Below are 20,307 nucleotides of genomic sequence, written 5' to 3'. Positions count from 1 at the left end.
TGCTATGGCGTTGCTAGGAAGGACTCAACCGGTGGTGTAACGAGACCCGCTATTTATTTAATCTTCAATGCAATTCCGAATTTTTCACATCATTCGATCATTAAATTCATCGCAATGACGGGACGAATGATATTACAAGGTACAGTAAACAAATCAATTAATTATCTATTAATTATCAATTAATTATCAACTTCTTTACTAAACATACATTCTCTAAACAACCGATTATCTCGAAAGCAATTCGATTTAGAGTGAAATGTTATTTAACTTTTTTGTAGCTCGAAAAATTCTTGAAAAAAAATGTCTTTTTACTTGTCAATAAAAATCCACTTATTCACGAGATAATTGCACAATTAGCATGAGCGCATGACTGAGCGAAAAAAAATGAATACATGGATTACTCATTACCTCGAAAACAATTAGACTAAGAGAAAAAAGTCAGAAGACTTTTTCATAGCCGATGAAATTCCCCTCAAAAAATGTTATTGCCTTTTTTTTCAAAATTCTGCACATTACCGAGATAATTAGATAAATTGGTAAAAAACTGGTTTTGCTACTCATTAACTAGTTTTTTGATGAAGTAATAATTTTTTTAATAGCATTCAATGACTACCAAATCGCCCGTTTGACATTCGTAAAAACAATATCAGACTTGGCATCGAGACCTGAGAATATAAATGCCCTGGAATTAGCTGGAGTTCTGAACCTCCTGGAGCCGCTTCTCACTGACAAAAATCCCTCGGTCCAGCAGCACGCAGTGATAGCCCTAGGAAGACTAGTCAATTTCAATGTTCGCCTTGCCGAGGACGTAATCAAAAGAAACGTGATAACAGGGTTGATTAAAAATATCGATAAGCAAAACGTACGAATTACAATGTAAGCTCAAAGTAAAATTCTGCATAAAAAAGCAGCACGCGGAGAAATATCCAATAAAAATTGTGCAGATCCTCAATTTAAAACTATTTATAATTTGTTTAAAAATATTCTCCCATTCTCTGAATGAATTTCCGGATTTTCTGCAGAAATTGATAATTTTCAAAACGGTTTTTGTAATTTTTATTGAATTTCTTCGTTGTGCGGTGGCCAAGGAGATGAGAAAGTTTTGAATTTCTTTAATTACAGAAATTCTTGAAAAAAGCTGTTCTCTTTGTGTTACGAGCTGTATCGAAACACTCGATGGAGATGGCCAGAGGGGTGGTGGAGGCTGGGGGATTGAAGACTATTATTATTTGTCTGGATGATTTTGATTCCGGAGTGAAGGAAGCGGCTGCTTGGGCCACCGGATATATTGCAAGACACGATAAGAGTCTTTCTGAAATCGTGGCAAATGCTGGTACTTATAAACAAATTAAACAACAATATCATATTAAAAAAAAAACACCTCCAAAAAAATTCAAAAGATCATTAACTGATGAATTTTCGTCCCACCTCATTTTTCGAATAGATAAAATTTTCTAAATTAAATTGAATATAAAAAATGAGGCTTTAATCAATCAATTAATCATCTATTGATGAATTATCTATGAATTTTTATTTATTATGGGATTTAGAAATTTTTTAAAGAGAGATATAATGAATTCTTCAGGTGCAATTCCCCTGCTCGTCCTGTGCCTCCAGGAGTCTGATATCTGCCTGAAGCAGATAAGTGCATCCGCCCTCTGCGACATCAGCAAGCACTCGGAGAATTTGGCTCAATTGGTGATCAACTCCGGGGCAATATCCTTTTTGGCTCGATCAATCCAGAATTCTGATGGTAAATTGAAGAGACAGGCACTCCATGCCCTCGCCAACATCAGCAGACACTCGACAGAACTAGCAGAAGCTGTCGTTGAAGCTGATATATTTCCCCAAGTTCTGGTACACCTGGGGCACGACGACGAGAACGTGGGAAAAGCCGCAGCTGTTCTCGTACGAGAAATCATAAAACACAGTCAAGAAGTAATTCCCTAAAATTCATTAAAAAATTATTAATCATTCCTTCAAATTGTTGACGTCTTGTTTCAATATTTTGTCATTTATTTTTATTCCTCAGTTATCGCAATTGGTTGTTAATACTGGTGGAATTGAATCTCTCATTAAATTCCTGGAGAACACGAAATCATCGACGAGACTTCCTGGTGTGGTGGCTCTTGGCTACATGGCAGGTCATTCAGCTCAGAGTGCCATCATGATCGCGAGCTCTGGGGGAATTTCTCAGCTGTCATTAATTCTTAATGAGGAAAATGATCCTTCGATTATTTCCATTGCTATCTGGGCACTGGGGCAGATTGGAAAACACAGCCAGGAACATGCAGAAGCTGTCGCTGCCACCAACATCTTCCCCAAGCTTCTTCAGGTGCGAATTAAAGACACAAAAATCAGGAAGATGTGAAAAAAACACATTAAAACATCGAATTGACTGAATTTATATTTAAAATTTGAAAAATTGATCATTTATATTTTAATATTGATAAATCGGTGGATCTCCATGATTTATTGATCTTATATTAATGATCTATTCATCGGATGATGTGATTATATCTGTGAATATTAATTTATTAGTAATTTATCTTTCGGTTTAGCTTTACAGATCCAACGACAGCTCTGAGGACTTGAAACTGAAAATAAAATTCACTTTGAAGAGCATTTTGAGTCGATGCCAGGATATCGAGTTCCTGGAGCCGTTCCTCCAGGTCACCCACCCAGATATCCTCAAGTACACTTTGGAGCAGTTGAGTAAGGTAAGGGATTCTTTATATCTCGAAAATTCTCGCAATATCCTGAGGCGTTTGCGATTTTTTAAAGATTTTTTCATTGAAATTGCAATGAAATTGAAATTAAAATTAAAAATCCAAAGAAAAATGGCTGAATTATTTATTAAAAAAGGATATCGTTTTTTAACGATAGAATCATCAATATTATAAAACGATTCTCGTAAAAAAATGATAAGTTCTTGTTTTTCAATTTGAAATTGAACTTTTGGCGTTTTCTACTCAATGATCTGTTGGAATAATGAGTAAATATTTATTAGCAAGAGCTTTATTCTCCATTTTTACACAATTCGCTTACAAATAAAGGAACAATTATTGAAAAAAATAAATGGTATAAACAGACATGATACACAGCGAATATTCATACTATTTCTACATGCACCATTTTTTCTGATTTTCTGATTTTCATCTTTATTCTATGCTTTTGATAATTTTCGCGTTCTGTCGTGCAAGTACTTTTGCTCCGAGTGATTTATTGTTTTACGATATAGACCCAGTCTATATATTCCACAGTAAATAATGTAATTGCTCGCGAAAGAGACTATTCACCCACTTTGTCGTACCTTCAATGAGGATTTCATTATCTCGGTTTACATTATAAATATAAGAACCTTTTCTTCTCTCCTCTCTTCATCTATTATCTGAATGCAATTACGAGAAGAGATTATTCAGTAATAAAATGATTAATCGACTCGTGACGACATTTTGCAGGTATTTTTATCGGATATTTTGCAATAATTAATGTTTTGTTTAATTTTATCATTTCATTACTGAATTCAATCCCAAAAATTTCCAGGAGTCCTGAACATTGAATAATTCTCAGTATCAAATTTGATTTCGTTATCAAAATGAAAAACTATGGAAATTCAGAAAAAATTTGCGCTTTCTGTGAAATTTTGGGAATTATTTTCTTTTTTGATTGGAATTCATCAGAAATTATCTTCAAATTCAATAAAAATTTTATTCAAAATTCATTTTACATTTTTATTAATTTTTCATAATAAATTCCTAGAAAACAATAAAAAATCGCTACAGGATAAATTATTTGGAAAATCCATACACAAATTCCGAGTAAATGTATAGAAAATAGAATTCCTCAGAGAAAGCGCAAAAAATGTGTATTAAATTTTTCCACAAGTGGCAGTAATTGAGATAGAAAATGATTAAGCGTAAAAAGTCTTTTGGTTTCATCGCATATTTTAGTTTAACGAGACTCATTATGTTCTCATTATAAATCGATATTGTTATCAGACTTGATTGTACAGAGGCAAATGTTCACTAAAGGCTTTTGTTATCGAATAATCGACAGATTAATTTTACTATTGAAATATCTTCAAATCGCAGAGAGAGGACTCAAAGGATACACGAGGATAAATATCTAAAGTATTTTTATTACAAAAGATGGTCGATTACATTTTTAATAATGATTTTACAAGTGAATAAAAAAGGCGCAATGAAAATATGTTTCATACGTTCACTCTTGCTCGTTTTATTTATAATATTTTACTGCATTTCCGCGAGTTATTTGGAATAATGTGACATTGGCGAACGCTAAATTATCACAATTAATGTTTAACTACTGGCAGTTGAGGAGACACATTCATAAAAATGGAATGAAGATTTAAAATAATTTTTATTACAACATCTAATTAAAAAATTCAATTAATTTTGTAAATAACACAATTAATTAACAATTTCTTATACGAAAAAATCTGGGATGTGAAAAATATGTCTCAAAATATGTGGAATGGACCGAATTTATATTTAAAAATCTATAAAATGCGATTTTCCTTTTTTTTTTTACACGTATTATTAATTTTTTTAGGGTATATGGGAATTATTTCGATATTCCTCGCGAATTTTTACGACAAACAGATAAGGCATTGCGTTTGATCCTGTGACGAGTATATTTTCCATCGATTGAATTTTCGAATGAATTTGAGAAGTTTAAGTCGAAATATTAAAGTTGGTGTTATCATAGGCATTTGTATCGTTACTTTCAGTGAAGTGTCTTTGAAATCACATCAAATCCGTCCAGTGTCTTAATAGAATGGTTGGGACATTGCATTATGGTCGAATCTCATTACGATCATGGCCAGTATTCGACTCAGTGCTTGCACTTTGTTCAAATTTTTCTGCAAAAATTTCAATAAGAGAGAACGAAAAAATTTACAAACTTTCCCAAAATTCCCCAATTGTCGTTTCGCTAATTGTATTCTTAATAATTAATTTTCATAGCGATTATCTGGCGGTGGGGGAAGGGCAGGGGTATCTCGAGTTATTTTCAATCCATGAAGAAATTTTGTTGAAAGGAATTGGAAGTAATTTCATGTTCTAATTATTCGATTATCACAATTATAGAGTCGCGAAATGTCTCAATATTTTCAAAAACTGGTGTTTATTTCGCAATCTAAAAGAGCTAGAGAATTTTTATCAGAACCGATTTTGTAGCTCTCACTCCACTCCCCAAAAAAGCTGATGAACCGAATTTCACTATCTCTCACAGATTTCGCGATATCCCTGAAAAACTGAATCCCAAAAAATTCGAAGTGCAATAATCGGATTAATCCACCACCCGCATTTTTCACGAATATCTCCAAACCCGCGAGAGCTATCGATTTTCCTCTAAGGACTTCTTCCCCCGAACATTTCAACCTCTACAAAAAACATCTCCACAAAAATTTCGCTATTACCCCTCCATCCCCAAATAAAACCCAAAAACCGAAAACCTCTAACTCAAAATTTCCACATGAATCCCACCTACTCATCGGCATCATCATTCGCCTTGATACTAGCATAATTATTAACATTTCTATTCACCCTTAACATCTTGAGGAAACTGCCGAGTACCAAAATGGTTTTTCTGTGTCTCCTGAATATTCCCGAGTAAAGTGCCTCCCTGACATCCCTCCGATCACTGACATCCGAGTCAATACTGGACACAGAAACCACGGATGGTTTAGCAGACACCGGAGTATGATGAAATTGTCCATTGGTCTCACCCGAACTGATGACCCTCTGCTGATTAATCATCTTGATCGACGAATTACCCAGAAACTCATGAAGTTCTCCACACCACAGCCTCTCACCAAGTGATACCGCAATTTGTCTCGCACCAAATGATTTAATTCCAAGATCTCCAAGTTTGCCACCAAGATTTACGATTTGACGTAATCGCTCCTGTTTTCGAGTTATTTGTCGTCACGACGGAGATGATTCTATCGTTCCCATTTACTTCTCAACCGTTATTTATGAAATTTGCGATTGGAAAATTGATGACTCGTTTTTTTTTTCTAGACACTCTTGTTTGCTGCGTGATGCATCGGGATGTTGATGATCTCTACTCTCGATAGTGGATTGACGTGCCTCGGGGTCAATCGTCCATCTAGAACTGATGATAATTTATTTGTCAGATGAGGGAAAATTCGTTTGCCATGTGAATTATTTAAAGCTATTTGCTCTCCGGTGTTTGCTCTCACGTGGCGTCAGCTTGAGGAAAAGGGGATTACTGATTAATTGTTTCTGATAACAAAATGGAATTCACTCAAAGGGCAGTTGAATTCTAGATAAGATTGACGCCAGGTTGAATGAATAATAATGATTTCTCCTCAGCAGCTGATAAAATTCTCCCGATCCCATCGCCAATGATTACGAAGATAATTGAATAAAAAAAAAAAAATGGTGTGATAATCTTTTATTTATGTTCCACTTCACCACTGAATTGTAGAGCTTCACAGATAATAGTTTAATAGTTTAAGAGGTAAATGGGGCATTTACCATGAGAAATCGTGGGAAACAGAGTTGATTGTCTGGTTGAATCAATGTGCGATCGTCAAGTGATGATTGAATGTTTTTGTGATACTGATTTTTATGTTGTGACGAGGGGATTGAGGAATGCGAATTTTATTAGAATCTCCAGTGTGGTGGCTGTCAATTGCCACCAACGGGACTGTATCGACTGAACAATATTAATGGCACTGAAATGCTTGTGTGTATGGGTCAGGTTTCAGGAAGCCTTATTCTTAGACCCAACGATGTAACACATTTATCAATAGCTGGTGATCAGTATTTTCTACAGCATTGCCCTTGATTTCTCTTGATTTTCTTTGATTTCCCTTGATTTCCCTTGATTTTCCTTGATTTTCCACCATTTTCCTTGATTGTCCTGAATTTCCATGGAGATGTCAATCCCCCAGAAATTTTCTTATCAACAATCAAAATGTGAAAGGACCGATTGCAGCAATATATTTATTTATTCAATTTATTAATGGGAATTCTTTCGATTCTGGTATTCTCCTCGAGTTGTTAATTTAATTAAACAATTTTTTAAATTACTGATCGATTATGTTTTTTTCTTTTATAAAACAATTTAATTCGTTGACATTTTCAGACATTTTTTATAGTTTTTAAGAAATATTCAAGTTCATGGAGGGATTAAATCGTATATTACAATTTTTTAATTCAATTTAAAAAATTCGATGAATATCGAAAGGAAATCTGGAAAATTCCTGATTTTTTCAGAGTTTCCACATTCCCTAGAATTTCCCAGAAAACCATTCCATTAATCTTTTACACGAGCGTTTCCTATGATGTGATTATAATTATCAGCCTGCGGTGATATGATAACACTCCAATTATCATTGACTGCAAATAGTTTCCAACGCAATACGCAATTGGAAAAACGCAAAAGCCCGAATATTGAAAAAAAAAATGAAATATCCGCTGAATGAGAATAATTAATAGAATGCAAACGAATTAATGAACATCTCCAGATTCTCCCCGAGGACCCGAAGGCCAGGAGACTCTTCGTGTCCATGGGAGGTCTCAGGAAAATCCAGGAAGTCGACCTGGACCCTGGGTCAACCCTTTCCCAGTACCAGGCGATCATTTTGTCGTGTTTCCCCGAGGAAATCGTCAGGTACCAAAGAATTATCGATTCAAATCAACCAGCAGACATCCCCAGTAGCTTAATTAATTAATTAATTACTCCATTAATTTATTCTCCTGATAATCAACTCTCCGTGCATTTTATCCACATTCGTACAATTATTTTTATCTACTTTGTCTTAACAATTTGGAAAATCTGGTGTTCACCTGGTGAATCCTCGAATCCTTCGCCTCTCAATCGCCTCATTATCACGTCATCGCGAACACTTGATTAACACTCGCTAAAATCTCTTCACAACTCATCGAAATTACTGGGCTCGGGCCTATATAGTTCATTCTCCACTCTGGAATTTCACTCGTATTTTTTAGATAAAAAAATTTTATAAAAACACTCACAGCACATTGATCACTCCGACAACACGAGGCAATCGTGGTTCAGCACTTGTGGCACATGACATTGTTGTGAAATGTGAAAATTGTTCGGGTATTTTGTTTATTTTCATGTACTTTGTTTATTTGCGTGGGAATTGAGTGTTTGTTTTGCTTGACGTGGAATTTAACTGTGCGGCTGCCATTTTTTTATGGACAGCTGATCTGTACGTACGCGTCAGCTGGGGCTTGTACATGTGGCCAGGTTAGTGATGTGTTGGGCCCTTTAATGACATCTTGATGACGTTTTTTGTTTGATAATTTGAATTTAAGAATGTGTGGGAGAATAAATGGAATAGTAATTGACAGAAAAATAAAATGCTGGAGAGAATTCCCCAAAAATTTCAAGATTTACAAAATTAAATTGAAATTACGTCACAGTTCAGTGGAATAATTGCAATATTTTATTTTCAATTGAAGGTATTTCTCCCCTGGATACCCCGATACAATCCTAGCGATCGTCGATACGTACAAACCGAAATTACCGCCGAATATTGAAGAGTTCAATCGAAAGAGATCATCAGAAAAATCCATCAGCTCTGCGTTGTCCCTGAATGGCGAGAAATATTAATGAACCGATAAAAAAAAAATGACTGACTTAAAAAAAACATGAAAAAACTAATAATAATAAATAATAAACCGTCCACAAAAATTAAAAAACGTTAATAATTCCTAAAAAAAATTATTCCTACAAAATAAATCCAGTTGAAAAAATGAGAGCCCCAAGATAATCATCTGCATTTAAATTCCTCTACAAATAAATTAAAACAGTTTAACAGTTTTATCGTAAACAATTTTTCCTCTCGTACTTGCCGAGATTTTTCTATTTTTAAAAATGATATCTAGGTGCCAGGATTGAACCCACGTCACAGCATAACCTGTGGAGTATTGATATCGAGCCGCCTATCACATGATCTGAATTACCACAATTATCATGAGAACCGCGATGTAATATTCGTATCCCAGTGCCTAACGCGGTGATAATTGTTTAAATCTCATCAATACTCCAATCAACCCCGAGGATTTCCGTTAATTAAATTATTCCCAACATCTGTGGACCACAATGGAGCAGCTGGAGACTAAATCTGACGATAAAAAGGGTAAACAATCCTTAATTATTAATTATTAATCTACCATTTAAGCCTGATCTCCTGGATCGTGCGTGTTAATTCTGTTTTCCTCCAAAAATATAATTATTCATTATTTATTTATTCCCCAGGAAATCCACCGTCGCATATGACAGATTGTGGGATCTATGCGTATTTATCTGTCTGCAGTATCTGCCTCGGGGAGTTGTTTCCTGGGGAATGCAATGCCGAGTTCAACGAGAAATACGTCAGATCGTTGTGCAGGTATTTTCGAGTGAAGGAGACACAGGAAAATGTTATGATGGTCCTGGTGATGGGTGATTCTGGTCAGGATACCAAGCCCTACGTCTCGTTACTGATGAACGAGCCAGGAATCGATGGCAGGGGCATCCTGGTGATCCAGCTGACTGTCTTCATTGCTGTTCAGAGTGGTCAGTGTATTCTAATTAAATTTATCTCAAGAGGATTAGGAATTTTATTCATTAAAGAAGAGTTAAAGGAAAACACATGATTAATTTCATTAATTCCCTTGAAATTTCTGTGAATCTAATTGAATAATTTAAATTATTGTAAATTATTGGATATATGTGAGTTTTTAATAATTGATGTTTATATACTTTATAAATTATTGTCTAGATAAATCGATGAATTGGTAAATTGATGGAATTGGTGAGAATTTAAAAAAAAAAATTAAATCAGATAAATTTTTCGGTTTGTAATAACAAAAATCATTCATTCATTAATTTAATATTAATTGAATTGAATCATTAGCCTTTTTATGAATTATTTTATGTCTCACATTTTTTCAATTACTTTGAAATCCTAAACACAAGAAATACATTTACACCGAAAAGCTATTTTCCGTACTAAACATGAAGACGAACATTTTTAATGCTCTATTTTGCCAGGAATTGCATCAGGTAACTATCGAATGGAATAAAAATGCTTGAAACACAGTAGAATAGATGATTACAATTTCTGGATTATTTTCATAATTAAAATTCTCAATAATTCCTCCAGGAGAATACGACGCCCGTCAGAGAGTTCTAGTCCGAAAACTCTCTGATCTGTTTCTCGTGCCGTTCGACCTGGTGGAACTCTACGAGCACTCGCTGGTGTCGATGCTCAACGATGACGAGCCCACAGTAACAGAGTTAGAATTTTTAACGAAAACCGAGAATTAATAGACAAAAATCAAAATCAAAATTCCATAAAAAAGTAAAATAGATCAAAGTAGTAAAAATAATTGAATTAAAAATAATAATCTTCAGGGAAGAGCAGAGGGCGAGTGATCGTCGAAGAAAAATCAAGAAAATCAAGCGATACGCTTCAGTAGGAATAGCAACTCTAGCTGGTGGGACTCTGATAGGATTGACAGGTGGACTGGCAGCTCCTCTGATCGGTGTCGGAGTGGGAACCATCCTGGGAGGGGCAACCACCGTCGCCTTGACGAGCACCGCTGGAGTAACAATTATTGGCTCAATTTTTGGAGTTGCTGGAGCTGGACTGACAGGTAAAATCTCCTTAAAGCATCCCCAAAGAGAACTCCAGAGCCATTAAACCTCCGCAGGCTACAAGATGAACAAACGAGTGGGTCACCTGGAGGAGTTCTCCTTCCAGCCCCTAAGTTGCGCCTCACAAACCGACAGTCAGTTGCACATAGCAATAGCCATAACAGGATGGCTGAAGTCTGAAGATCCTGGAGCAATCCTCCGTCCTTGGAGGTGCTTGGCCATTTCCAGGGAGCAGTACGCCCTGAGATACGAAACAAAGTACCTGGTGGAATTGGGTCAGGCGCTGGAGTACATTCTGAGCATGGCAGTGTCATTCGCCACCCAGGAGGCACTCAAGTACACAATCCTGAGTGGTCTGATGTCGGCGATAGCCTGGCCTACTGCTCTTCTCTCTATATCATCGGTCATTGATAATCCCTGGTCTGTCTGCTGTCGTCGGAGCTCCGAGGTCGGCAAACACCTGGCACATGTCCTCCTGAGTCGACAACATGGGAAGAGACCTGTCACCCTCATCGGCTACTCTCTCGGTGCACGAGTAATTTTTTATTGTCTTCGAGAGATGTGCCAGACTGGGGGTAAAAATGCCCTGGGAATTGTCCAGGATGCCATTCTCCTTGGGGCACCTGTCACTGCTGATGAGAGACAGTGGGGCATGTGCTCGAGAATAGTAGCTGGAAGGGTTGTCAATGGATATGCCAGGAGTGATTGGCTCCTCAGGTTTCTTTACAGGACTTTCTCAATGACAACAGCTGTTGCCGGGCTCATGCCTCTGAATCACTCTGGAATCGAAAATATTGACCTGGGGGCTGTTGTTGGGGGTCATATGGAGTACTCGGAGAAGCTCGAGGATATCCTCAGGCTTGTCGGGGTCAAGCTCAGACCTGGGGAGATCCTTGATGACTATGGACTCCTCAGGAATTCCACGTCGGAGTACGATCAGAGGAATCTCCAGCGAAATCTCGTGAGTTTGATTTTTTCGAGATCTTATTGTAAAATTATTATTAAAAATTCAGAAAATAACGGAAATAGGAGAATTTATACAAAATTCAGATAGAAAATTAGAAGATTAGAATGGAATGTCACTTTTTTCACTTCCAGAGCACTGGAGACCTGAAGGAATCAAAATCCGACACTTGTCTTTCAAAGGCTCTTCCAGATTTATTGAAAAAATAAATTGAATCTACAGATCCGTCCCTATCGCCTAGTCAATTGGTGCAATGAGGTGTCAAATATATTAATATTAAAATTGCTGTCGAAAGTACGTCAAATCCGCTGGCGGTATTTATTTAAATAATTGTATTATCCAGACTAATTGAGGACCACAGCCTTCGGTTAATCTACTGCTGAATAATTCCATGTTACTAATAATTTTTTATTAATTCATGTACAAACGGTAAATATTAAACAATTATATTTATACAGTATATTGGTATCGAGTTATATTGAACTCAGAATGTTATCAGATAGGTTTAGGTATTTATTTATTTAGTATAAAACCCTCAGGCTTTTATGTACAATTATCATTAATTTATTCCCCAGATTTCGTTATTTCGTAAAAATACTATAATTCAATCTTAATTTATGGAAAGTAATGAGAATCACTCGGCGAAGTAAAAAGTTCTAAAACGAGTCATAAAATGACATTTCCCCTAAGCCAAATTCACCCGAAAATAATTTCTCACCTCAACAATTTCAGTACTTCAATCATAAATCAAATGCTAATATTTTATCACGAGTTATCAATTCAGTAGTAAAATAATAAAGTAAGATAAGTCGAATTTTTCAATTTTGTTAAATTCCAAATGATTTTATCTTGAAAACCATTGATTGTACGAGAAAATACGAAAAGATCTTTTTCGTTCAAAATTTATCGAGCTCCAAAAACACTCCTTTACTATTTTCCCCTTGCACCCATGATTATCGAGATAAATAGATAATTGGTAAAAGAATGAAATTCGACAGATCTCACTTGGCCCCTGATATCCTCCCTAAAAATTAAAAACCTTGAATACTGAACACATATTCGTTACAAAGTGGTAGAAGTGACAGCACTGATGCCATGGACGAGAACAGTGGGAGGGAGTCCCAGGGTGAGTTCCCCAAGTAGATGAAGATATTCCTGATAAAAAGTGGCCTCCTCCCAGGAAGTGGCACTGGGTGGAGCTGGTAGATACATAAAAACCGCAGCAGTTGCCCCAGATCGTCTCCTGATGATCTGATTAGCCTCCAGAACCCTTCCCCCCCTGTCCGTACCACCATTCCACCCAGAAACCTTTTGAATCTGCGCCGATATCCTCAGCATATCCAGGAGTTTCCTTATCCTGGCCTCAATGGAGACCCCCACAAAGTGTCCAGCCCTCCCAGGATCCGAAATATTGAGACTCCCTCCCTCCTGGACATCAACATAGAACACCCTGAGGGTGAGACCCTTCCAGGATGGCACCATATTGATAATACAAGCGAGTTGCATCATGAAGAGGCTCGTCGTGTCGAAAGGATCCTGTTCAGTGGGATTGAAAAAATTCACTGGCCACACATCAATGAACTCCAGACTCCCACCCTTTCCCATCATATTTTTATCAAGATGATGAAAATTTCTGCAGAGACAGAGATTTTTCTTCATCCTGAGAACATCACTGCACATCCCCACGTACTGAACTCCATCGAGAGTCCTCTCACCACCGATTGCCCTCAGAGGAAATGAATTGCTCTGATCGAACAGCTCAGTCCTGTACTTGGAGTCCCTGAAGAAATCCCTAGGTGTCTCCTCGTCGTGGAAACCCAGGATTATAGTGTTTGGCTTCATAGCACCCATTCCTGATATTCTTATGAGATGCTGAAGGCCCTCCCTCACGGTTTTCGTAACAGTCAGTTCTACAAACGCCTTGACCTTGAGATGATCGACGAGGGAGAGCCACTTTGGGTACTCCTCGATGGTAGGATCGACACTCTGTCCACTGAATTCTCCAGTTTTCACGTGACCAATGACGTATAGCCCCCCCTTCTTCAGGTCATTGACGAAATCGATGAGAAAGCACGATGACCTGGGGGAGGCCACCATCAGCAGCATCTGTGGTCTCCAGAATTTAACGTGATCCTTTCGCGAGTCCAGCATCAACAGGTATTTTCGTACCTGATGGAAGATGAGAGCCTGGGAGATGCTGCCCCAGGCTGCATTCTTACTGGGACTGAATAGATGGAGAACGATTATAAGAATCAGACAGATTATGATGCTGATGGAGGCGTAGATGCTGTTTATGATGAACATCATTATCAGGGTCCCCACGAGGCCAATTGTTGCTGTGTGCCACGTGAAATAGTTGAAGGTGGGACGAAAATTCGGGGCTGATGCCAACTCTAGACCCAAACACGACAGATTCGTTGCCAGATAACTCAGGAGAAAGAGGACTGAATTTATCTGAGCTATTGTATTCAGGGAACCGATCAGAAGAATCGTTTGGACTAGGGACCACGAGGTGAAGACTGCAGCGATGGGATTTCCACGCCAGATACCTGTAGTGATGAATGACAGGCCTGAACCGAAGACGTTGTCCTTAGCGAGGGCCTCCAGTACTCGACTCGAGCCGATCAAATTGGAGAGTCCCGCTGAGAATGTCGCTGTGAGAATTCCCAGGGCAACGAACGGCGGCCAGATATTCGTCGGCATCATGTAGATGAAGTTGTTTTGAAGGAGAAATCGACTTGAGGTTGCGGCTGTGAATATCGACAGAAGAATGTAACACACGAAGGTGAAGAGCACTCCTGACAGAGTTCCTCGTGGAATGTTTTTCCCTGGATTCTGCAGCTCTCCTGACATATTGGCACCAGCCATTATCCCAGTGACACCTGAGAATAACACACCGAAGACCGAGGCGAATGATGAGATCGAGCCAGAGCTGGAGTAATCCGCTGAGTAGTTTGAGTAGAGATTGCTCATCAACGTGTCTAATCTCATACCAGTGTAAGATGCATTGAGGTGATCAGTGATGTTCTTGACGATGGTATTGGCGTCGGGTATTGGCACCTCCATGGCCGATCGATCGAGAAAACTGATGAAAACACTGAATAGACAAATGCAGACAACAGCGAGAATGGCAACACTCGTTTTAGCGAACATGGCAGCACCGATGAGACAGACAACGAGATTGGCAGTATTGAGGACAGTGCAGTAGAGAAATCTCCACCATCTGCCATCAGGGAATATTGATGCTGACCCAGTGAAATATCCGTTGGGACCAAAATTCTCGACTATTCCCTCAGCACAACCAGATATGCACAGAGCAGATGACACGATGTTCGCCATGAAGAAGATCGTGCCAATGGATCCACCGAACTCTGGTCCCAGGGTTCTACTGATCATGAAGTATGCACCACCACCTTCGACCGCTCCGTTAGTCGATATTGCGCATATGGAGGCCACCGTGAAGACGAGGATTGCATAAGCTATCACGAACTGGCCGAGGGTTACCAGGAGACCCGCGTTTCCCACTATGTAGCCCATTCGAATAAACACAAGGGCTGAGAACATGGAGAGAGTCACGGGGCTGAAGACTCCGGCAAATGTTCCCAGGGTTCGACCATTTCGTGACTCCAGGTTGCTGAACTCTACGTAACCGTCTGACATTGCTGTCGAGGATTTTTTGATGCCCAGGAGTGAACCCAGACGACGGAGCATTGAACGTCCTGAGATCAGGGGCGCCTTCTCCGAGTGAATTCGAATGTGCACAGCATCTGAGTTGGTTGAACCTGTCTCTGGGGCCAGCATTTTTTCTGCTGTTAATAACAGATAATTATTATTTATTTATTAATATTATTGGTATTGTTATTATTTTTTGAAATAATTTTGAATTTTACGGGATTTTCTGGACGTGAAAATTTGAAATTATATTGTGGGGAATTTTTAGAGTTTTTCAAATTATTGAAAGCTGTCATACATGAGACGTGTCCACACTATCAACAGGAGACCCAGACAACACGCCCACCCGAGTAATTTTAATCGCGGATTATCTCCAATGTGCAGCCCTCACCGTGCCTGTACAAATAAATGAATCACACCTGAATAATAACTCCAACAATAATCCTCGAGCTTCGATAAAAAAACAAAAAATGAAAAGAATGTCACACCGTTGTCACCAACTGTCACCCCTTCGAGCCCCGAAAACAATGAAATCCCGCCAAAATCCAGCTGGTCAGCACTCCAAAGAGCATCCCCACATGTTGGCTCGAAAAAAAAAAACCGAGAAGATACCAAAAAAAAACACAGAATCAACCGAAATAACCCAAAAATCCTATCGACACACTCCAACAATCGAACGAATCGAACACGAAAGCCAATTAGTCTTTGTCGGTTCAGGATCGATTGTGTCAAACTCGATACTCGATTGTTTAAATCGATAATCGAAATGTGAAAAAACATACTCCATAAGCGAAACGAGGGAGAGAAGAGGAAGAAGCTAGAAAGAGGCTGGAAGAGACACGAGACCCGGGGATAAAATAAGAGAAAGAAAAAAAAGCCACGAGGGAAAAAAATCGGTACCTGAATCTCGTGGGTGCATCGACTGGAGGTCGAGGGAATATTTTCATGATACCTGGGGATCACAGACAGCAAAGGGACAAAGGGCTCAGGATGGAGGCGATGGCTGATGGGTACAGAAAAATGTCAGACTCATATGAGGACGAGGAGGAGAGAAAACACTTTCAGCGAATTGTGTCGGCGTTTAAATATTACAAGTGAGTTATCCCGAAGGGTTCGTCTGATATTAATTCCTCCCTACAACTCGAGTCAAGGGCTTGCCCTTATTCAGCTGTTTTATTATGCAATGAACTCGAGTGAGACAATTACTGAGAGTTTCAGGGCTATTCCCTGTTTTCGTCGTGCACATAACCTTCTTCGAGATTTTTTATTTTTATATTGAACCTGGTGAAAAGGCACTTTCGGGGAATTAGAATTGTTTTAATGAATTATTTATTGTATTTCAGACCACACTCGCTGCAAAGAGTGAAAAAGACTGAGAGCTATCTCCTGTCCCTGCCTCCACATCACCAAAAATTATTAACAAAATACAGGGAACATCTGCAGGAGGTGAAGCTGTGCATCGAGAACAATGACGATATTATAAAACTCATCATAAAAGACGTATCCCACATATTCGAGAATGTCAATCCATCGAATACTCATACCGACAGTGTAAGACAAATTTCAATGGTGTGTGGCATGTTTATTGGGATATGTTAATGATGTTTGTCCCCCTCGTATTGCGGACCTCTCGATGACTCATTATTTCAAAAAATCTATTTATTGATGTTATTGATCGATTTTCCCCAGTAATTCATGGTCTCCATTTGTACGAATATTCTTATTGTGGGAATATAGGTAGGTCTGATTGCAGACACTCAATCCACGACCGGTGTTGGCTGATCAGGAGAAAGTACAAGCGACCATTAAACAATTGGTGAGGGATTGGAGTAGTGAGGGAAAGGATGAACGAGATACCTGCTATCAGCCTATTATTGATGAAATTATTGCACAATTTCCAGCTGAATTCTGGTATTACATTTATTTATTAATTATTTCGTTATTCACTTGCGATTTCATTGAGTAATTCATTTATTTATCGATTATTTATTGCAGTAGTGGATAACTTGTCAATTTGATTTCATTCGTTTCAATTGATTAATTAATTGTAGGAGAGAATTATCGGTCAATTATCCATTTCCCAATTATTCCAATAATTCAGGAATGCAGCTGATGTTCAGGTACTGGTACCTGGTGCAGGTCTGGGAAGACTGGCATACGAAATAGCGAAACGTGGTTACACCTGTCAGGGAAATGAATTTTCTCTGTTCATGCTGTTTGCCTCGCACTTCGTCTTGAATAAGTAATTCATAATTCATTAATTTCCATTTTTAATCTCTTTAAGGTGGAATTAAACTTGAGATTTGGATTTCAGGTGCAGGGGAATTAATTCGTATCAGGTGCACCCCTGGGTTCACCAGTACATGAATAATCTTCTCGCTGGACATCAGACCCAGGCAGTTTCATTTCCAGACGTCAATCCCAGTGATTTACCTGAAAACGCCCAATTTTCCATGACTGCAGGGGATTTTCTGGAGGTGGGGAATATTTTTTGCAGATTTTTTTTGGGGGAGATACGGAGATTTTCACTGATTTTTTTTATTTTAAAAATTTTCAGGTGTACACTGAAAGCAATCATTGGGATTGTGTGGCCACTTGCTTTTTTATTGATTGTGCCAACAATGTCGTCCAGTTTATTGAAACAATCCACAATATTTTGAAGCCTGGGGGCATTTGGATTAACCTGGGGCCACTCCTTTATCACTTCAGTGATATGCCAATGGAGGACTCGATAGAACCTAGTTACGAGGTTGTCAGAGATGTTATTCTCGGGTTTGGATTTCAAATCGAGGTCAATATTGATATTTACTACAAATTATTTCCTTTGAAATTCAATTAACAAATGACTGAGCAATCTCTTATCGTCTTATCCGTAATTACAATTTCAGAAAGAGCAAACCCGTATGAAAACTCGGTACGCCCAAAACACAAACAGTATGTTGCAGTGTGAGTACCAGAGTGTCTACTTCGTATGTAGAAAATCGAAAAAAGAATTGACATACGTCAATGGAACGGAGTCAGGAAATTGAGACATCATTTTTACTTTTCCATCGAAAAGTTTTTTAATAACCTAAATAAAATTGTACAAAATATTCTCGTGAAATCCGATGATATTTTAACTAGCACAAATCACAAGAATGACCAAAAAAACGTGGATATCACTGGACAAATAAGAGAGTAATCACTTTTTGTTGACGAATTGACTATATGGTATATCAGTAGTGCCTTTGTGTAATTTTTTGTTTCTCTCAATTTCAGAGGGAAATGAGAATTGAAATTTATTCATATCCATATCACTATGGAATATCGTTGTTGCAATGTGAGAGCCAGATTAATATTTTTAGGAGAAGATAGACATTTCGTATTTGAGAAAGAATTGATGCATGCTATATCTACTTGCGTTTTCTACGAATTATTGTATATATTCACTCCAACAGATCAGCATATCGCATAATTTTTCTTAATTAAATGAAATTAAAGAGACTTTGACGTTGACTATAGGCGTATTTCTTCAGAATAATTTAGTTTCATATACTTTTATTTAAATACTGTACAAACAATTGGGCTATCTGGTTCAAATCGACCTGATGCATTTTACTGTACGTTAAAAATTGTCTTCGCAGTCTCGTCAGTTGCGCTGCACTCGTACTCCTGTCGACTATTAAATTGTAAGAAGGCAGTTTAATGTCGCTCGTTATGCCCATTTGATCTGCCGCTGTCACGACCTGCAATTTATTAAATCAATTTCACGAAGCGCGTTAATTGCATATTCTATGAAGAACAAAGAAAATTCTTTAATTTATTTAATTTAATACTCACGTTAACTATTTCCTGGGTGATCTTATCCAATTCGTAGAGATAATTCGTGGCAGATACCGTGGGCTGGGGGAATGAGAATTTATAAATGAGATTAGAACATTTTTTCTTTAATGATTTTTTAACGACAGATAACATTCTTTTAGAATTGATAGTGCATTTTTCTTACTGATTGGGTGCTCATGTTGGGTTTTGGGGCATCGACCGAATAGAGTGAATGATAGATATCATCCAGAGGCAATTTATCCTCTGGAGTTACTGAAAATAGAGGACTATCCCAACGATTCTTGTTGTTAGGCGTTTCGTACCTGAAAATTTCCAATTAATTACAATAATTTTTATCATTAAATTCCTAAGCTCTCGATAAATAAATAAACATTTGGGCATTCAACAGATAAAATAAACATTGGTATCCCTATTTTCTGAATAAACAAATAATAACGAACAAATACTATAATAATAAATAAAAGTGGAAAATTCATTGTCTATAAATTCATAGGTTTTATTGCCACTGGAAAATTATCAGAATTATATAAAAAATAATTAATAGAATGATTGTTTACCTCAGAAGAAGGGCATCGAAAGTGTCCCTGGAATATCGATCCTCTTCTCGATCACAATTTAACAGCCAGGCATGTTCTCCAGGTAAATCACAATGAATGGTGCACTGTGGAGTTTTATATAGCTTGGACAAGCAAAAAAGCTCGTACCTCGATCCCTTGATGTAATTACTGCCATCGACAATCAGAACATCCTTGGAGTTCAATGTCCTCTGGACACTCGACCTGATTTCACTCCTGATGGCCTTCTCCTTCTTCGAGTCCATGTAGAAATCATTTTTATCGAATCCACTCTTGATGACAAGTTCACTTTCACTGAGCACTTCCACTTTTTTATTTTTATCCTCGAGGAATGATTTTATTTCGAGAGCTCTTCGAGTTTTTCCACTCGAGGGGATCCCGGTGATGATGATCAGAGGCATCTTCTCAGGATCTTGTAGCAAAATACTGGACATAACCTCAAAGAATTTTGGGTGAATTTCCATGATGGAAGACATTGAAAATCGACAATATCTCTGAATCTACGAGGATTAGCAAAATTTTTATTAGAATCTTTTTTATAAAGTGGAATAAAAGCTGCAAAAAAGAATCAGGTGAATTTTTTTCTATCTCTCGTAGATTCGGAGT

At 37.8% G+C, this 20,307-nt stretch overlaps 6 protein-coding genes across 12 annotated transcripts; 3 read left to right on the top strand and 3 right to left on the bottom strand.

Annotated features, from left to right (window-relative positions):
- Positions 1-61: 61 nt before the first annotated feature.
- Positions 62-8,703, top strand: LOC105265683 (sperm-associated antigen 6-like). Its single transcript, XM_011303302.1, has 8 exons — positions 62-139; positions 600-862; positions 1,123-1,333; positions 1,586-1,938; positions 2,033-2,335; positions 2,562-2,720; positions 7,523-7,668; positions 8,487-8,703. The coding sequence occupies exons 1-8, from the start codon at positions 115-117 to the stop codon at positions 8,635-8,637; spliced, it is 1,611 nt and encodes a 536-aa protein (XP_011301604.1). The 5' UTR covers positions 62-114; the 3' UTR covers positions 8,638-8,703.
- On the bottom strand, positions 4,124-8,179 carry LOC105265682 (uncharacterized). 2 transcript variants are annotated; one of them, XM_011303300.1, is made up of 3 exons: positions 7,845-8,179; positions 5,571-6,141; positions 4,124-4,885 (listed from the first exon to the last, which is right to left on the bottom strand). In XM_011303300.1, exons 2-3 carry the CDS (start codon positions 5,781-5,783, stop codon positions 4,793-4,795), a joined length of 306 nt encoding a protein of 101 aa, XP_011301602.1. In that variant the 5' UTR covers positions 5,784-6,141; positions 7,845-8,179; the 3' UTR covers positions 4,124-4,792. The 2 variants fall into 2 exon arrangements, with proteins under 2 accessions (XP_011301602.1, XP_011301603.1); XM_011303301.1 differs by lacking the exon at positions 7,845-8,179 and adding an exon at positions 6,528-6,679.
- On the top strand, positions 8,190-12,092 carry LOC105265684 (transmembrane and coiled-coil domain-containing protein 4-like). Of its 3 annotated transcripts, XM_011303304.1 has the most exons (8): positions 8,190-8,271; positions 8,913-9,166; positions 9,286-9,585; positions 10,063-10,074; positions 10,175-10,307; positions 10,426-10,667; positions 10,725-11,629; positions 11,767-12,092. In XM_011303304.1, exons 2-8 carry the CDS (start codon positions 9,130-9,132, stop codon positions 11,839-11,841), a joined length of 1,704 nt encoding a protein of 567 aa, XP_011301606.1. In that variant the 5' UTR covers positions 8,190-8,271; positions 8,913-9,129; the 3' UTR covers positions 11,842-12,092. The 3 variants fall into 3 exon arrangements, with proteins under 3 accessions (XP_011301606.1, XP_011301605.1, XP_011301607.1); XM_011303303.1 differs by lacking the exon at positions 8,190-8,271 and having other exon boundaries at positions 8,712-9,166; XM_011303305.1 differs by lacking the exons at positions 8,190-8,271; positions 10,063-10,074 and having other exon boundaries at positions 8,712-9,166.
- A 315-nt stretch (positions 12,093-12,407) lies between these two features.
- LOC105265678 (solute carrier family 12 member 9) lies at positions 12,408-16,002 on the bottom strand. Of its 3 annotated transcripts, XM_011303294.1 has the most exons (3): positions 15,793-16,002; positions 15,603-15,700; positions 12,408-15,441 (listed from the first exon to the last, which is right to left on the bottom strand). In XM_011303294.1, the coding sequence occupies exon 3, from the start codon at positions 15,431-15,433 to the stop codon at positions 12,695-12,697; it is 2,739 nt and encodes a 912-aa protein (XP_011301596.1). In that variant the 5' UTR covers positions 15,434-15,441; positions 15,603-15,700; positions 15,793-16,002; the 3' UTR covers positions 12,408-12,694. The 3 variants fall into 3 exon arrangements, with proteins under 3 accessions (XP_011301596.1, XP_011301598.1, XP_011301597.1); XM_011303296.1 differs by lacking the exon at positions 15,603-15,700 and having other exon boundaries at positions 15,724-16,002; XM_011303295.1 differs by lacking the exons at positions 15,603-15,700; positions 15,793-16,002 and adding an exon at positions 15,724-15,743 and having other exon boundaries at positions 12,408-15,438.
- Positions 16,003-16,072: 70 nt separating this feature from the next.
- LOC105265677 (UPF0586 protein C9orf41 homolog) lies at positions 16,073-18,802 on the top strand. Of its 2 annotated transcripts, none has more exons than XM_011303292.1 (7): positions 16,073-16,398; positions 16,648-16,873; positions 17,058-17,215; positions 17,406-17,546; positions 17,619-17,781; positions 17,862-18,095; positions 18,193-18,802. In XM_011303292.1, the coding sequence occupies exons 1-7, from the start codon at positions 16,250-16,252 to the stop codon at positions 18,331-18,333; spliced, it is 1,212 nt and encodes a 403-aa protein (XP_011301594.1). In that variant the 5' UTR covers positions 16,073-16,249; the 3' UTR covers positions 18,334-18,802. The 2 variants fall into 2 exon arrangements, with proteins under 2 accessions (XP_011301594.1, XP_011301595.1); XM_011303293.1 differs by having other exon boundaries at positions 16,648-16,855; positions 18,193-18,799.
- Positions 18,803-18,824: 22 nt separating this feature from the next.
- On the bottom strand, positions 18,825-20,159 carry LOC105265676 (protein KTI12 homolog). Its single transcript, XM_011303291.1, has 4 exons — positions 19,684-20,159; positions 19,290-19,428; positions 19,124-19,186; positions 18,825-19,029 (listed from the first exon to the last, which is right to left on the bottom strand). Exons 1-4 carry the CDS (start codon positions 20,133-20,135, stop codon positions 18,832-18,834), a joined length of 852 nt encoding a protein of 283 aa, XP_011301593.1. The 5' UTR covers positions 20,136-20,159; the 3' UTR covers positions 18,825-18,831.
- Positions 20,160-20,307: the final 148 nt, after the last annotated feature.

The sequence above is a fragment of the Fopius arisanus genome, unplaced genomic scaffold (assembly GCF_000806365.1).
Source record: "Fopius arisanus strain USDA-PBARC FA_bdor unplaced genomic scaffold, ASM80636v1 scaffold00031, whole genome shotgun sequence".
Taxonomy (NCBI): Eukaryota; Metazoa; Arthropoda; class Insecta; order Hymenoptera; family Braconidae; genus Fopius; species Fopius arisanus.
The sequence above is the reverse complement of the archived record's forward strand: the minus strand, read 5'-3'. Positions and strand labels throughout refer to the sequence as shown.

Coding starts and splice junctions, on each gene's coding strand:
- LOC105265676 (XM_011303291.1), bottom strand. CDS start 20,135: ATGTCCAGTATTTTGCTACAAGATCCTGAGAAGATGCCTCTGATCATC. Junction 19,187..19,289: donor CCAACATGAGCACCCAATCA/GTAAGAAAAATG, acceptor TCATTCCCCCAG/CCCACGGTATCTGCCACGAA. Junction 19,030..19,123: donor TCACCCAGGAAATAGTTAAC/GTGAGTATTAAA, acceptor AATAAATTGCAG/GTCGTGACAGCGGCAGATCA.
- LOC105265684 (XM_011303304.1), top strand. CDS start 9,130: ATGGAGCAGCTGGAGACTAAATCTGACGATAAAAAGG. Junction 9,167..9,285: donor TAAATCTGACGATAAAAAGG/GTAAACAATCCT, acceptor TTTATTCCCCAG/GAAATCCACCGTCGCATATG. Junction 10,668..10,724: donor TGCTGGAGCTGGACTGACAG/GTAAAATCTCCT, acceptor AAACCTCCGCAG/GCTACAAGATGAACAAACGA.
- LOC105265678 (XM_011303296.1), bottom strand. CDS start 15,433: ATGCTGGCCCCAGAGACAGGTTCAACCAACTCAGATGCTGTGCACATT.
- LOC105265677 (XM_011303292.1), top strand. CDS start 16,250: ATGATACCTGGGGATCACAGACAGCAAAGGGACAAAGGGCTCAGGATG. Junction 16,399..16,647: donor TCGGCGTTTAAATATTACAA/GTGAGTTATCCC, acceptor ATTGTATTTCAG/ACCACACTCGCTGCAAAGAG. Junction 17,782..17,861: donor CTGCAGGGGATTTTCTGGAG/GTGGGGAATATT, acceptor AAAAATTTTCAG/GTGTACACTGAAAGCAATCA.
- LOC105265683 (XM_011303302.1), top strand. CDS start 115: ATGACGGGACGAATGATATTACAAG. Junction 140..599: donor GGGACGAATGATATTACAAG/GTACAGTAAACA, acceptor TTTTTTTAATAG/CATTCAATGACTACCAAATC. Junction 7,669..8,486: donor TTCCCCGAGGAAATCGTCAG/GTACCAAAGAAT, acceptor TTTCAATTGAAG/GTATTTCTCCCCTGGATACC.
- LOC105265682 (XM_011303300.1), bottom strand. CDS start 5,783: ATGATTAATCAGCAGAGGGTCATCAGTTCGGGTGAGACCAATGGACAA. Junction 4,886..5,570: donor GTTTCCTCAAGATGTTAAGG/GTGAATAGAAAT, acceptor AAATTTTTGCAG/AAAAATTTGAACAAAGTGCA.